This window comes from Notamacropus eugenii, chromosome 2, assembly GCF_028372415.1.
Source record: "Notamacropus eugenii isolate mMacEug1 chromosome 2, mMacEug1.pri_v2, whole genome shotgun sequence".
Classification (NCBI taxonomy): Eukaryota; Metazoa; Chordata; class Mammalia; order Diprotodontia; family Macropodidae; genus Notamacropus; species Notamacropus eugenii.
The window spans coordinates 350,915,976-350,928,856 of NC_092873.1; the positions used below are offsets into that span (position 1 = coordinate 350,915,976).

Below are 12,881 nucleotides of genomic sequence, written 5' to 3' on the forward strand. Positions count from 1 at the left end.
GACAACAACACTACTACATTAGTTACTCTATAAAGTTTCTATACAAATCAGATGAGGTCATATAAAGTACTTCTAAAGTCTAAGGCACTAAAGAAAATGGAATTACATTCCTACCTCATGGATTCTACCAGTCAAAGAAAGCTCCCAAGCTAAAGTGCAGTTTTTCTCACAATGGCCTCGTGAGGTAGAGAACTGACAGCTGGCATTTATACAGTGCTTTACAGTTTACAAAGCTCTTTCTAAAACAAATCTGTAGCAAAGGGTTGGAAGCCAATCAAATATAAGCACATAGGAAGCAATGGACAAGGGCAGTACCTTGTTCATCAAACATATAAACTGCATCTAATGTAGGCAAGGCCCATACCTAGCTGCAAATATTAAGCTCCAAAGGAGACCTAGGAAGTGTCACAAAATCACGAGTGGCCATTACGCTAGTAAGGCACTCACCTGGTGCCTGGTTGCATGCCTATTGTTGTCATCTTGCCTGTGGGATAGCATTCTCTCTTCTATCTGCTTATCCCTGCTCTGTGCTCTTACCTGGAAGGGAAAAAAACCCCCGACTACCATTATGCATACTGTGAGAGTAGGCGTTATAAAAAGTTCAGACTACAAATCATCTGAAGTATAGAAATAAATTTTAATAATAATCCTAAATTTACATAACACTTTTACTTTCAAAGTGTTTTCAATTCTATTATCTAATTTTATCGTTATCATATGCTTGTGAATTCTGCAGGGCAAGGGCCTCTTTTATTTTCCAGACAGAAGAGCTGAAGACCAAAGGGGTAAAATGATTAGAGCACAGTCACACAGCTAACTAGAAAGACTCAACAGTAAATCGTGTCCTCTGAATCGTGGTCTAATGCCCTTTCCATCAAAAAGCCAGGAGCCATCAACTTGCAATGTGGCTACCTGCTTAAGCTGGTCTTACATCCCTGCACCCACCACCCCAGTGATTGGAATAGGGAATACTCAGCCATATGCATATACCCATTCCCTTCTCTAATATCCTACAGATGTTGAGAAAAAAATATCCCCAGGAAAATTCAAGGAGAAAAACCTTTTTTTTCCAATTTTTTCTTACTTCCCTTCCAACAGAAGAGCCAAAAATATCTGGAATAGATTGACAGGGAAAAGAGGAGACAACAAGGAGGGGAGGGGGGGAAATGGAGAATGAAGAAAATGTTTCAGGGAAGATTTTTATGTTATTATATAGCCTTTACTGCCTCCCAAATAATTTTGGAAACCTTCCCAATAGGAAGGCTAGAATACTTAAGAGCCACAAGGGGTTTCAAATCATCTAATTCAACCCTTTCCTTTTATAGGTACAGAAACTGAAGCCCAGAGATGTTGGCCCAGCTTTGGGCAAGTCGTGGGTGGCATGGCAGGGATTTAAAACCAAAGTCCTCTGAGTCCAAATTCAGGATTCATTCCACTATTCTGCCTCCCTTATGTTTTTATGTAACATTATTTCTAGTATCAGATCACTGTAAGTCTTGAAGGGTCCTGAGTCCAGGTCAGATAAAGAACAGCTGAAGGCATCAGACATGTTTAACCTTTAGAAAGAAGGGTTGACTCGGGAGGAACATGACAAATGTGTTCAAGTATTTGAAGGTTAACATTTGGAAGAGGCCCCAGGAGGCAGGCAAAAAAGCCATGGGTGGGAGCTGCAAATGGGTAAAAGGAAGCTGGGATGCTGGTAAAAAACAACCTGTAAGAAATAGATCTGTACAAAAGGGGAATAGGATGCCTTGAGAGGTACTGGTTTCCCACTCCTTGAAAGTCTTCCAACAGACTGGCTGACTACTTGTTGGGTATGTCAGTTATCATGGGGATTCCTTTCATGCCTAAATTGGATTTCAGTAAAGGTGAGGGGCAGATAGGTGGCACAGTGGACAGAGTGCCAGGCCTGGAGTCATGAAGACTCATATTCCTGAGTTCAAATCTAGCCTCAGACACTGTCTAATTTTGTGACCCTGGGCAAGTCACTTAACCCTGTTTACCTCAGTTTCCTCATGTGTCAAGTGAACTGGAGAAGGAAATGGCAAACTACTCCAGTATCTTTGCCAAGAAAACACCAAATGGGGTCATGAAGATTCTGACATGACTGAAAACAACTGAACAATAACAGCAGTGTACTTAGAGTGCCTGCCTCTAAGGGGATGCTACATCTTCACAAAAAGGACCCCATGCCTCCTTTACTCGTAAAGATCATTTTCCCATCAACTTTTGACCAAGAGGACAGTGAATCTATTCTCATTTTTCTAACTAGGTCTCAAAGTAAAATAGACATTGATGTATGTGTCAAGATTAGCAGCAAAGGGCTTCCTGTCCTTCTCAGTCAAAAGATCTAATGGAACCAGTTTCAAATTCGAAATTAAAACTCAAGTTTTCTCTGGCACTCCATGAATGTGAGTTACCAAGAAGCTGAAAAGAACTGTTCTGTTTTATTAAAAATCTCAAAAGTCAGCGAGCAAGTATTTATTAAACACCTACTTCACATCAGGCACTAAGCAATACAATGATAAAACAAAAGGGTAAATCCCTACCCAGGAATCCTGTTCCAGACTTCTGACCTATGCCCTTTCTAGTGTTAGCTCACTGTGGAACTTTCTTCAATGCTTAGAGTCTCCTTATCCCCAAACTACCATGCTTCCCCTCACCATGGAAGACTCACCCTCCCCACATTGGTGAGCTACTCCTGGAGCCTCCATTTTGTGAAGAGATCGAGATTGTTCATCTGGACAACAGAACCATGCTCCCACCCTGCATTCCCTAGGCTCCCTTTTGTGTGCTGTTTCCCCCTATTGGAATGGAAGCTCCTTGAGGACAGAAACAACCTTTTTGCTTATATCTGTATCCCCAGTGCCTGGCACATAAGCATTTAATAGGTGCTTGCTTCAACTCTGAGGTGCCACATCACACCCATCAGAGATTGATTAACATGACAAAACAGAAAAATGATTATAAATGCTGGAGAACATGTGGGAGAGTTGGGACACTAATTCATTGTTGGTGGAGCTGTGAGCTGATCCAACCATTCTGGAGATCAATTTGAAACCATTCCCAAAGGGCTATAAAAATGTACATACCCTTTGACCCAGCAATATCCCTTCTAGGGTTGTATCCCAAAGAGATTATTAAAATGGGAAAAAAAGCCCACATGTGAAAAAAAATATTTATAGCAGCTCTTTTTGTGGTGGCCAAGAACTGGAAACTGAGAGGATGCCTGTCAATTGGGGAATGGCTGAACAAGTTGCGATATATGAATGTAATGGAATACTATTGTGCTATAAGAAATGATGAACAGGTGGACTTCAGAAAATACTGGAGAAACTTATATGAACTGATGCTGAGTGAAGTGAGCAGAACCAGGGAAACATTGTTCACAGAAACAGTCACAGTATGTAATGACTGACTTTTGATAGACAGCCCTTCTCGGCAATGCAAGGACCTAAAACAATTCCAAAGGACTCATGATGGAAAATACCATCCATATTCAGAAAAAGAACTAGGGAGTTGGAATACAAAGTGAACCAGACTATTTTCCTTTTTGTTTTGTTTTTCTTTCTCATAGTTTCTCCCATTCACTATAATTCTTCCATGCAACATGACTAATGTGAAAATGTGTTTAATAGGAATGTATGTGTAGAGCACGTGTTGGATGCCATCTTGCAGAGGGATAGGGAAGGAGGGGAGAAAAATTTAAAACTTATGGAAGTGAATGCTGAAAACTAAAAATAAATAAACTGAAAAAAATATTCTTATTTCCTTCTTTTTCTCCTTCCTTCCATTCTATTAACAGTAACTTTTAAAGCATAAGAAGTTGGTCACATATAATACACTTCATGCCTCTAAACTAACAAAATTAATCTATAGAGGGAACAAAAATGTATTTTTAAATTTCCCCTAATTTGTTTTTTCATGTTAATAAAAAGGCTTTAAAATTTTTAGAAATTTTACACCTTTACTTGTAACCAAGGGCAAAAAATATGTCAAGCAGTAGGTTAGAGTTAACGGTGCAGTTTACAGTCAATAACTGAAATTAATTTCATCAGAAGAAGATCAAAGAAGTGACCTCAGGCTCCTGGGTTAGAACCCAATAATCTAACCAGCTGCGCTGATCTACCCAGATACTTCAAAAGGAACCCATTCAGGACCCAGGCTGATAGTTAAGCATTTTCAAATGTTTTCAGTTTATGGGATTGTTGTGAGGTAACCTATGTAAAGCACTTTGCAAACCTGAAAGCACTATATAAATGGTAGCTATTATATTGGAAATGCCAAACTCCGATGCCCCAACCAAAGTTCTTTAACTACATTTTGAGAAGCAGCAGCAATTCCTAAGCACACAGAAAACTTCAAAGTTTTAACCAAGTACCTACGGGTAGCTGGGGAAGGATGTTCTCAGAAAATTTAGCAAGTATCAACTGTAGGTAGCTAGGAAGGGTAAAGAGCACATTTTAGAGTACAATCTGATGCACAAATTACTCCAATCAGCTGATGCATGTGCAAATTATTAAGCAAATGAAATTGGAAAGAGGGCTTTCCCAGCAACCTGTGATGTGCAAGTTCACTTGAATGCTAGACACTGATACTCTGTAACAGAGAAGCAAATTACCTTGCATTCATCAGCTGAAAGATTATGATAGAGTGGGCATCCAGATATGGAGAAGTGTCTTTCATGCTTCCCTGTTAGGTGCCCTGTGGAAAAAAATCAATTTTAATTTTAATTCTGAAAAAAGGATGCTTTATGTAGAAAGGAAAGACATCTTTGCCTCCCTGAGAAGGGAAAAAGAAGGCGTTTCATTTGTTTGGCACCAAAGAAGCTCACAAATAAATACTTAAAAGGTAAATTCAGTCATCCGAAATCATCAGTAAATCTGAATCAAATGTGGAGCTAAAGTTGTGGGATTCCCTCCCCACAAAGCAGTGAATTCAAATTTATCCCTAATTCTGTCAAATGAAAAGACCTCACCTGAATATGTGGCCAGAAGCAGTATGTTCAAAAAATTCCAAATTACTGGATGCAAACCTAAATACTTTCAGGACCCAGGGAGCAATTCTTTTCATTAAAGTATGGTAAAGAGAGGGTTATCTCACTTTCCTATAGAGAGGTCCTCTAAGTGTGACCTATGGGATTATCTTTTACAATATTACAATTTGTAATATGTTAATATTTACACTTTGGTTACTTACATGTGATGGTTTACTTACGATAATTAAAAACATCTCATTGGCATTTCTCAAAAAAAGCATGATCATTCTTTCCATTCATTCCAGTGAATGCTATTTTTTTGTTTTGTTTTGAAGTAGCAAGTGGAACTAGGTGGGAATGATGGTCCTGGGGAATTTTGCCTCAATAAAATAGTTCACATTTCTGAAAAAATTCTAAGAACCATTATCCTAACGTATCAAGCACCAAACTACTAAGAACAAGAAACCAGATAAATGGGTCACAGATTTGGAGTTAGAAGGTAACTATGAAGTCAAATCCAAGACACTGAAGCAGCACGGCAAATTCTACACCCTCTGCTTTTAACTATCTATCTTCCTTCAAAAAGCAGCGACTCTTATACTGAACTTGGTAGATATAATCAAAGCCTGAATCTGAACAATAACCTACAACTGTAAGGCTCCTTAATTTCCTTCTGCATCTGTGGGACAGTTCACTTAAGCAGATAATATAAAGTCAAATCTCTTGACTCCTAATTCTACAAAGCAAGAAAACATATGCAGAAACTTTCTATTATTTTATAAGTCTATCCTTTTATCTTTTTATATGACTAAACAAAAATAGCAAGATCCAACACACCCTGAGGTCAAATTTTACCCTGACAGGGAAAATCAAGTAAACGACATTTTTTTTTGTCTCTGGAATCACAGCTCTCTCCTGCCTTTGCTGACTTCTGCTGCCTCTTAAAAGAGTCTGCTTTTCTTATCTGTCCTTTCACCCAGAGCAATTGGATTGCGATTTCATTAGAGAACCACTCCTGGCACTTATGCTGTTGCCACAATGAAAAGTTTTGTGTACTGCAGAGGCACAAAATGTGTTACAGACAAAGGCCAGAAGAAACGTATTCCTGCACTAATTTACAGTAGCAAATTTAATTTTACCAGATTTATAAAGTACTGTTACATGGGAGACGGACTAAGGACTAGAGAAACAGTCATTATACTAAGTCATTCAACATAACTTGATTTGATCAGCATATGGCCACTGAAAAGTCCAAGAGTTTGGATCAAGACAAGAGATAAAATATCTGGCTCATCTTCACCCAAAGAGGAGAAAGACTAGTAACACACAAGGAAACCCGGGATTGGTATGAACTGACCTAGAGAGTTACAGCCTGGTGTTGGGCACTTCATATTGAAATTGTAGCTTTCGTGGAACCGTCGGCGCTTAGGGCGATGAGACAGGTCACTGCCAGAATCCTTCATAGACATGTCCTTGGCAATACTTTCATCATGGGACACATTGGGACTGGAGATGTCTATATCAGACTCAGAAGAGGGTGCATTGCCAGTAGGAGTTCGAGGTGGAGACTCATCATGATCTGCTGTGTTCTTAGTATCTAATGGAAAAACAGGTAGTAAGTTTTTATAGCACAATGTCAAAACTAAAACCTACATTCAGCTATGCAGATGCTGATATATCAGTACATCAACTGATTCTGTGACTTCACCCTTTGACTATTTCACAGATCATTAGGATGGAAAGGGGAAAATAAAAAAGAAACCAAAGTCATCTTTTCTGGTGAGCAGCTTTAACCAGTGGCTAAAATTTAGTTTTAGAAACTTATGCATTTTATTTATCTGGCTCCTTCCCCATCCACAAAAACCAAAGATAAGTGAAGTTGGTTAGAAGTTTTAAAAAAAAACAACCTACTGCTAGTCTACTCTCTCCTTCCAATATAATATGCACAAGAAAGAAGATAAATTCAATCAACTACCTTTACAAGCAGAAACCACTCAGAACAGAAGATTGGTTTATAGGGAACTTCTTGGTGGGGGGAAAACAGGGCATGGTCTGCATCAACCCAAATGTCCAACTTACTCCCAAGGCCTCCAGTTAGACAGAAAAGTCACTATCACAATGAACTGATATGCCCTACTGCTGATGGAAAACATTCATCCATAAGTTTCAACACAGACATTCAGTGAAACTGTAATCCTCATGTGAATGGATTCTAGAAGATTGAGTTGGCACCAGTCTCCCGAGTGCACCCTATGTAAAGCCACCAAACTCCAGATGGCCAGTGAAACAACCTGATCTTCCTGAGATCTCTCAGACTGGAATAAGCTGGATGGCCACAAAAACTCTGGAGCTCAAAACTTATCCAGAGCTAAACTGCAGGTAGGGGAAGGCAGGACACCTGGTAAATAGCCATATTCTTCACCATAGCCAATATCATGCTATTCCCAGCTATCCATTTAAGGATAACACTTAACACTTCCTTTTCAAGGAAAAGCTCACCAGTTCCTTTGCAAATGCCCTGAGCTATATCTTTTCCTACTCACCTCGATCTGAAAAATCAACCACTTGCTCAGTTTCTGAGCCAGATGAGCGGGTCTGCCGGAGTGGGTACTTTTTGGGTGTTACAGGCGTGGGCTGCTGTTGACTACGGGTCACTCTTCTAGTAGAATAGGCTGGTTCTTCAGAGCCAAATGACTGCAAGTTACGAACTGGACTAGAATCTGGGACCATTTAAAAAAAAATCAGAGAAATCACTAAAGAAAGAAATCCCCATGATTCCTCCTAATCAAAACCAAATTAATTTGATGTAGGTTCCATTTCTTTCCACAAGTTATTAGTTGGGCCCAAATCAACAAATAAACATAGGTTGGAGGGTAGGAGAGAACTTGGAGCTAAAAATTTAAAAGATGAATGTTTAAAAATGGATAAGTAAATGAAAAGATTCAGCTCAAGCAACACCTTCAACATGTTATCTTTTCTTCCTAATTTCCCCCAATTGTCCTCCCCACCTTAAGAAATCTACCCTATTTAAAAAAAAAAAAAAAGATATATTTACATATATGGTCTCCCTCAATAGAATGAATGCTCCTCGAAAGCAAGAATTATTTAATTTTATCTTGGTATATGCAGTGCCTAACTCAAGACTGAGGCAATAAATGCTTATTAGTTGGAAAATAAATAAACAACCACAGGCCCCAAAACATCTGGTCCCACCTCACATAAAGTGGCAGTCCACCTACATAAGTTATAATGTACAAATATTTTCTTATACCAAAGTCAACTATGCTCTTAGCCTCTTGGACATTCTTTCAAACATCATCAATCTAATGGATTTACAGACATCAAGGGCTGTAGCTATTTAATTTTTTTCAGACAGTGTCTCACACAGCACCATAGACATGAAAGCACTTAAATCCTGATGAATAGTAAAACCTGCCCTGGAGCATTCAGAACTGGATTATCCCATGTGTCTCCAACTTGACACTAAAACCCTGAAAGTCTAAACCTGTCATGAGGAAAAACACACCCAGGATTTAAATATATTTTAAGCTTGCTAAAGAAATATGAGGTAGAAATGCCACAATTTTTTTGCAGGTCCCCAACTTTCCAAAGTAAGGGGAAAGGAAAACTGCAAAGCCCTATGTTTCAAGGAGAAAAACTATGATGTGGTCCCCAGGGGGTAAAACTAGGAAGAGGCCTTGATCTCATAGTCATTGTGCTGTTGTTGTTGTTTAATGCCCACAGCTTCTGGTGAACTGCCAACTGCCCTGAACAAGGGCAATGGCCTCTCCAAGAACACCAGGTCATTTTATGATCCATGCATTTTGGGAACAAGTCAAATCAGAGGAGGAAGGAAATAAACTTCAGCTGGAAACAAAAACACAAAAGTGAAGTCAAGGTAGCAATTGTGAAGAGTCTTGAAACCTATTATCGTGTCTGATGAGAAGATATTTCCCATAAAGTAGCACATTCAGATTAACGAAACCAGAAGGTACTATCTTTAAACTGCTCAAATCACAATCTAGTCTCCAAACCAAAAGACCTTACTTTTGTGCTATCTGCCCCTTCCTCCCTCCTCCCCTCCCCCAAGTTAGTTCTAGGTCAAGACAAAAGGAATGGATGATCAGAGCTGACCACAGAAAAGATACACATACTCACAATTATGTGTGTCTATTCCATTCTGTAGAAAAAGTGCCATTGCATAATAGTTCTACAAGAATATATCTATTAGGTATCCATCTTGAAGAGGGAGAAATGGTCTAAATGAGATTAAAATCACTGATGCCATGGGCAAGTCAAAAAGTCAATGTTTCCACTTTATATATTAGAACAGACAATAGCTATAGATTGTCCCTTGACGGATAAAACTATTAGCAAAAGAATTTCCCCAAAAGTATCCCTTTTAATGACTTGATTTTTTTGAACAGTAATTTACCACTGCATTATAGCACACTCAGTGATTCCTGTTAAGTAAAGGAAGAAGTTCCTTTGGCACTGGGCCAGCACTATCATAACCAGCTAGCCACCCATCTTCCCAGAGGTGGTCAGGAAAAGCAATGCTCTTTACCTTGAGAACTCTGACTCAGCCTAGCTGAGGAGCGGGTAACTCGAGCAGATCGCCGGGATGTCCCATCACTTTCCGAACTATCTGTATGCTCAATGTCTGTAGAGAAATCGGAATCTTCGGTTCCATCAGAACTACTGCCTGCATTCCTCTGTAATATCACAGATCCAGACATTAGCAAGGGAGCATTTATTCTTTAAATTTGCATTAATAACAGAAGTAAAACAGTATGTGATATTATAGTTACTTTAAGTATATAAAAATCAAAGCTCAGGTTATGAGCAATACTCTTATCAGCCCACAGTCAACTTCCCTGAAATTAGTATATTTCATTTAAACAATACATGGTCCTTTATTTAGTCCTAAGGTAAATAAATTGTGATTGCAGTATCACTGACTCTGTTTTAAGAAATCCCTGGGAAGATCTGAGCAACTTTACCATCAGTTTCACATTCTGAAAATAAAAACTACCAACTTCAAAAGGCTGGATTGATGTGACCAAGAACTCACAGGGTCAGGTTTGAGAAGAGGAATTAGTGCCAGGTTCTTTCCCTTGTGCCTCTAAAAACAGCTTTTGTTTAAGTCCCAATGTTACAGTGTCATGATGGAATCTCTCACTCTCTCTAAACATCTGTCACATTTGAAAGGAAACAGACATTAACTCAAATATATGAGAGCCCATGCTCTGTAGAAGAGCATTTCAAGGGAAAGAACGCAAGCCAAATTAAATAGGGAAATTCCTTTGCCCTCCCCATACTCTCTCCCCTTGAAGCTTCACCACATAAAGGTTAAAAGGTGCTCAAAGCACCTTTTTCACCTCCCTTAATTAGCATTTTCTAAATATCTTCATGAGCAAAAGGCTCTTCAAGATAGATTGCTATTTTACTAAGAGAACTAACACCATATTTGCCTCCACACCAGACACGCACTCACATGGATCAATGATCTCAACAATTAAATACCTAAGAAGCTATCGATCTTTTTCCAACTTGCCACCAAATCAAAGGACACTCAAAAATTTGATGATCTATAAGGCTGACAACCACCTCAAATTTCCCTTCAAACTCTAAGATGGTAGTATTTTTAAACTCAAATATACTTGTAAAAAATTTCGTAAAGAAAAATTGCAGAATCCATCACCTGCCTAGAATGCTTTCAGGGCAACACATCCAGAGGTTAAGTGAGGCAGTTTTGGGTCAGGAAGTACCTAATGTGTGACTTCAGTCAAATTAGTCTCTCTGGCACTCAGCTTTTCACGTGTAGAATAAAATTGGGTGGTAAAGTGCAGTGGTAAGAGTGCTGGGCCTGAAGTCAGGAAAAACTGAATTCAAATCCAGTCGCAACCTAGCTGTACGACCCTGAACAAGTCTTTCTACCTTTATCTGCCTCAGATTCCTCATCTGTCAAATGGGAATAATAGCGTCTATCTCCCAGGGTTATAGTAAGAATCCAATGAGATAGTCGTAAAGTACTTCACAAGGCTTAAATAATTAGATAAATGCTAGCAATGATGATGATAAGGATGGTGATGGTGATGATGACCAGGACGATGAACGCGTTGAGCTAAAACTTTAACTCTACTAGTCAATTTTCCAAGAAAGAGGTAACCTGGAGTTTGGGAGTTTTGCTCCCCCACCCCCAATACTGTAATAAGCACTCCCGCCTAGGCTGCTGCCAAGAGTCTTGGCATCCACATCCTGGGGAGGGCGGGGCACTCTCCTGGGGGGCAGATTCTCACCCCAACCTAGAACCCAGTCGCTTTGTTATGTCTTCCACCTGGGAAAGGATGAAGGCTCAATAAGCCCCGCCCCCCACCAATCGCCAAAGCGGAAGAGAGGAAAGGAAGTCCTCCCAGCCAATAGGCAACCCCACGCAGCTAATCAAGGGGCGTGGCCCCGCGAGACAGACTGCCGGAATCAACCAATCAGTGGAAGAGGAATCGCTGCCACCAGCCAGTCGGGGCCTACTAGGGCCGGACCGGCAGCCACCCCCGCACGCGGGGAGGTGACCGTTGGGCCCAGACGGGCGGCGTGGTCAGCCAATGAATGCGGCTCTCCGCATCCGAGTGACCAATTGAAATTCAGAAAAGGCCCCCGTTCTAACCAACCAGAAAACGGGAATAGTGCAAGCCAAGGCCGAGGCCCGTATCTTGCCCGCATTTTCCTGCCGGACTCGGGCAGAGAAAGTAGCTCCACAGCTGGACTGTGCAGTGCAGAAGGAGGGGATGCTGCCGCTACGGGGCGGGACCAGAGTTCATGCAGCGCACCAAGCTGTCCTCAAGAGCCCGCCAAGTACCCAGTTTTCTCTCACCTTCCTTCGCGGCATCACCGCCGGCTGCGGCCCGGCGGTTCCGACCCGGGCAGCAGCAGCAGCAGCGTTAGCTCCGGCGGGCTCCGTGGCGGCCTTTTTAACGGTCCCAACTCTTGAGGACGAGCCTAAGTCCCCTCCTGCCTCCCAGCGTCTTTACCCTAATGCGCAGGCGCTTCAGCCAGCGGCGCCTTTCCCTCAACTTCCGGCTAGGAATATGTCATGTGACACTGTTGACCCAAACCGCGGCCCGCGACCGTCCCTTTGGCGGTTGAGGGCGGCTCCCGCCATCTTGGACTTGGGCAAAAATTCCATCAAATGGTATCAGATATGGTAGCCATCTTTGATTGGTTAGGAGAAGGTTTGCTTGGTTTGTATAGTCAGCCATCTTTGTTTGGGGAAAAAAAAAACCTTTAAACAATTTGCCGTTGAAGTTCAAGTTCCTCTCATCCTTACGGTGGGCAGAGTTTGCCCCCTGGGTTTATTAATTTAATGGAGGCAGGAAGGAAGCCCTCTTATTTCCACCCACCCCACCCCCATTCACCCTTTATTTAACCCTTTTATAACTTGACTATAAAAAATGTGACGTTTCTAAAATAAGCTGTATTGAAAACCTATCGTTTACAAAGGAATCTAAATTTATAAGAACGAATCATTTCCTATTGATAAATGATCAAAAGCAAATTCTCAAAGGAAGAAATCCAAGCTATCAAAATCCACATGAAACAATACTCCAAATCATTAGTACTTAGAGAAATTCAAATTAAAGCAAGCCTAAGAATCATTTCACAAAGACCGGCAAAATCGGCTATGGTGGAGGGGCTTGGGAGGAGGGGAATAAAGTACATTAATGTACTATTGGTGGAGTTGTGAATTGATGCAGCCATTCCAAAGCAAATTGAAACAATACCCCCCAAATCACTAAACTGTGCATGCAATAACACTACTGAGTCTATACCCCCAAAGACATCAAAAAGAAAAAGAAAAGAACCTATGTGCACAAAAATGTAGGGGTTTCCTTTGGAGTGCCAA

The 12,881-nt window shown here is 40.7% G+C and overlaps 1 protein-coding gene across 2 annotated transcripts in view; it reads right to left on the reverse strand.

The window, feature by feature from the left end:
• Positions 1-12,065, reverse strand: part of KAT7 (lysine acetyltransferase 7) — a 30,589-nt gene extending 18,524 nt beyond the window's left edge. Inside the window, exons 1-6 of one of the 2 annotated variants that reach the window (XM_072646099.1) lie at positions 11,853-12,065; positions 9,546-9,693; positions 7,522-7,698; positions 6,336-6,575; positions 4,622-4,704; positions 448-537 (exon numbers count right to left, since the gene is read on the reverse strand). In XM_072646099.1, coding sequence (XP_072502200.1) covers positions 448-537; positions 4,622-4,704; positions 6,336-6,575; positions 7,522-7,698; positions 9,546-9,693; positions 11,853-11,867 — 753 coding nt within the window. In that variant the 5' untranslated portion in view covers positions 11,868-12,065. The remainder of the gene's footprint in view (positions 1-447; positions 538-4,621; positions 4,705-6,335; positions 6,576-7,521; positions 7,699-9,545; positions 9,694-11,852) is intronic. The other variant, XM_072646100.1, reaches the window with a different exon arrangement.
• Between the last annotated feature and the right edge of the window lie 816 nt (positions 12,066-12,881).